This window comes from Sinocyclocheilus rhinocerous, unplaced genomic scaffold (genome assembly GCF_001515625.1).
Source record: "Sinocyclocheilus rhinocerous isolate Xijiao unplaced genomic scaffold, SAMN03320098_v1.1 scaffold47254, whole genome shotgun sequence".
Taxonomy (NCBI): domain Eukaryota; kingdom Metazoa; phylum Chordata; class Actinopteri; order Cypriniformes; family Cyprinidae; genus Sinocyclocheilus; species Sinocyclocheilus rhinocerous.
This window is the reverse complement of record NW_015670724.1, coordinates 1-2,537: the sequence shown is the minus strand read 5'-3', so window position 1 is coordinate 2,537 and position 2,537 is coordinate 1. Positions and strand designations below refer to the sequence as shown.

At 39.2% G+C, this 2,537-nt stretch overlaps 1 protein-coding gene across 1 annotated transcript; it reads right to left on the bottom strand.

The window, feature by feature from the left end:
* Window positions 1-460: 460 nt before the first annotated feature.
* LOC107734335 (large neutral amino acids transporter small subunit 4-like) lies at window positions 461-1,120 on the bottom strand (the record flags this gene model as incomplete). The annotated part of the gene is made up of 3 exons (XM_016546271.1): window positions 461-537; window positions 628-683; window positions 810-1,120. Coding segments are annotated over 3 exons (444 nt in total), but the record flags the coding sequence as incomplete, so codon positions are not given.
* Window positions 1,121-2,537: the final 1,417 nt, after the last annotated feature.

Genomic DNA, 2,537 nt, shown 5'->3' with positions numbered 1-2,537 from the left:
AATAATGATCTTTAAAAAAGCATCATATGACCCCTTTAAGAGTGAGTCATTGAATCATTTACTCCACTCATTTGTTCAAAAACACTGATTCATTCAGAAGGCTATGGTGCTTTGGGTGGTTGCTTGGGTGTTGTAGGTGGTTGCTAGTCCGTAGCTATGGCATTGCTATGTGGTTGCTTGGCTATTCTACATTGATGTTATGGCATTGCTAGGTGATTTCTAGGTAGTTGCTAAAAAACTATTTCAAATCACATTCTATGTTAATATCAGGCAATTGTTAGGATGCTGGAAATCCAGCTAAGAAAAGTATCTCTTTAAAGATGAATAAATGATGATGCAGCAATTTTTAGGAGCAGGAAACAGTGGCATGTGGCCAGTTTACGAGATTGCGCTATGGCCTTTGTGCAAAAGACTGGAGAGGACACCCATGGAGACCCACAAGTATGACATGAGCACTTACTGTGAGCGAGGTGAAGGTCATGCACATTCCTCCAAACCCATTCAGCGCCAGGGCGAAGAAGATCAAGATGGAAAGATCTGTGAAAGAAAAAGACAAAGGGGGTCAAAGACAGCGGGGACAGACAGGTATTAACAGTAATAGTGGACCCAGGTGGATTGCATACATACTTCTAGGGTCACTGGCCCCATATGCAATCAGGATGCAGGAGAGGGCAAACGAGGCACTACGAAAAGATAATTTCACATTATTGTAATAATAGAAAAGAATAGAAAATGAATAATACTTTTTCACCATATAAATGTAGTGCATTTTTATTTAGTGTTTTTAGATGCCAGTTTTCCTCTTGTACCTGCCGAGCAGCCTTAATTTGCGTGGGCCATATTTGTCCATGATGATGCCAAGAGGCAGAGTGATGGCGCTGAGGAGGAAGGAGCCGATGGTGAAGGCCAGGTTCAGCATCTCATCTTGCTCTTTACAGATGGACCAGCCATTCATCTGAAGATTATACTCCTCCTCACCTCTCTGGACTACTGTCGTATCATTTTCATTCTCAGATGCGTTCTGCCCTGTACCATTACCTGGGGGATTGGAGAGGGCAAGACAGAATGAAGCCAAACTGAGCAATCTAATCACCAAACTTGCACTAACCAGCTCTATGGACTAACTGGAACTCTGACTTCTAGGAAACCAGTTATAACACTCTGGGAAGTAAAACAGGAAACACTTTTGTGAGATATAGCGGCCACCATCGCGCCCCCCCACCCAAAGGGGCCAGGATGCTGGGCAAAGGGTCAAATAAACAGGCTGCTATACACAGTAAACAAATAGCAGAAACGGCATGAGAGTGCATCTGAACCCCCACTGGAGTTCAGCCTCCTAAAACCAACACCTTCCTACAACCGCTAAGGCATGAGCAGCTTGACTAACATTTAACCCTGTTCTTTCACCCAGGCTTCCCTGGTTGTTTTGACTATGGGTAATCACGCTTTGACTGGGCAACAAGTCTCTTACTCGGTTCTTGAAGATTCAAGAAGACTGTTTATCCACACATTCTTTTGAAATGCAAACAGCCTTGAAAATGTTCTGGAATAGCTTGTTCTGAGCTGGACAGATGGGGGATGGTGCTGTTTGCAGCATATGGAGGAAGCTGTTATGAACATAACAGGGTGGCCAAGAGACAGAGAGCGTTTGTGTGAGGGATTTTTGTTTAAATGTGATAAATAAATAAACAAACGAATGAGCTGTGTTTGTGGAGCAGAGATGACCTGAGCAAGTGATTGAAGATGAGATGAATTGGGTTAAAGCTCACTGATTGATTATTAATGTACATATCTGCTGAGCTTTAGATGTTTTCCTGAGTAATGAGGAAGGAGCTGCCTTAAGTCAATACACACCAGTTTCAATAGCTGCTGCAGTTACAGACTGACACAAAAATTAGCATATGTTTTTACTCTTCTTCACGGAATTAATGAATAAAAAAGGTTGTTCTCAGTCTACAATTTGAGCCACATTTCAGCTCAAATTCAAAAGGTAAAAAAGGAAATAAAATTTTACAAAATTTAATGGATGAAAAATTAACTATTTTAAGACTGTTAAGATTTTTTGTATTGTTACATTGTTTTTTATGACAATGAATGGGATAAGGGAATCACACTTGAACGCATAAATAAAATTTTATTTTGTTACACTACATGTTTATTATGTTACACTACCTTTCAAAAGTTTGGGGTCAAGATTTTTTTTTTGGTACTTTTATTTAACAAGGGTGCATTAAATTAATCAAATGTGACCGTAAAGACATTTATAATATTACAAAAGATTTCTATTTCAATGCTGTTCTTTTGAACTTTCTATTCATCAAAGAATCCTGAAAAATCACAGTTTCAACAAAGATATTAAACAACACAACTCTTTTTAAATTCAACATTTATTATTTATTTGTTTGTTTGAGTACCAAATCAGCATTTTAGAATGATTTCTGAAGTAATTTCTGGAAATTCAGCTTTGCCATCACAGGAATTAGTTAGTTACGTTTATATTATTAGGGCCCGAGCACCGATGGTGTGAGGACCCTATT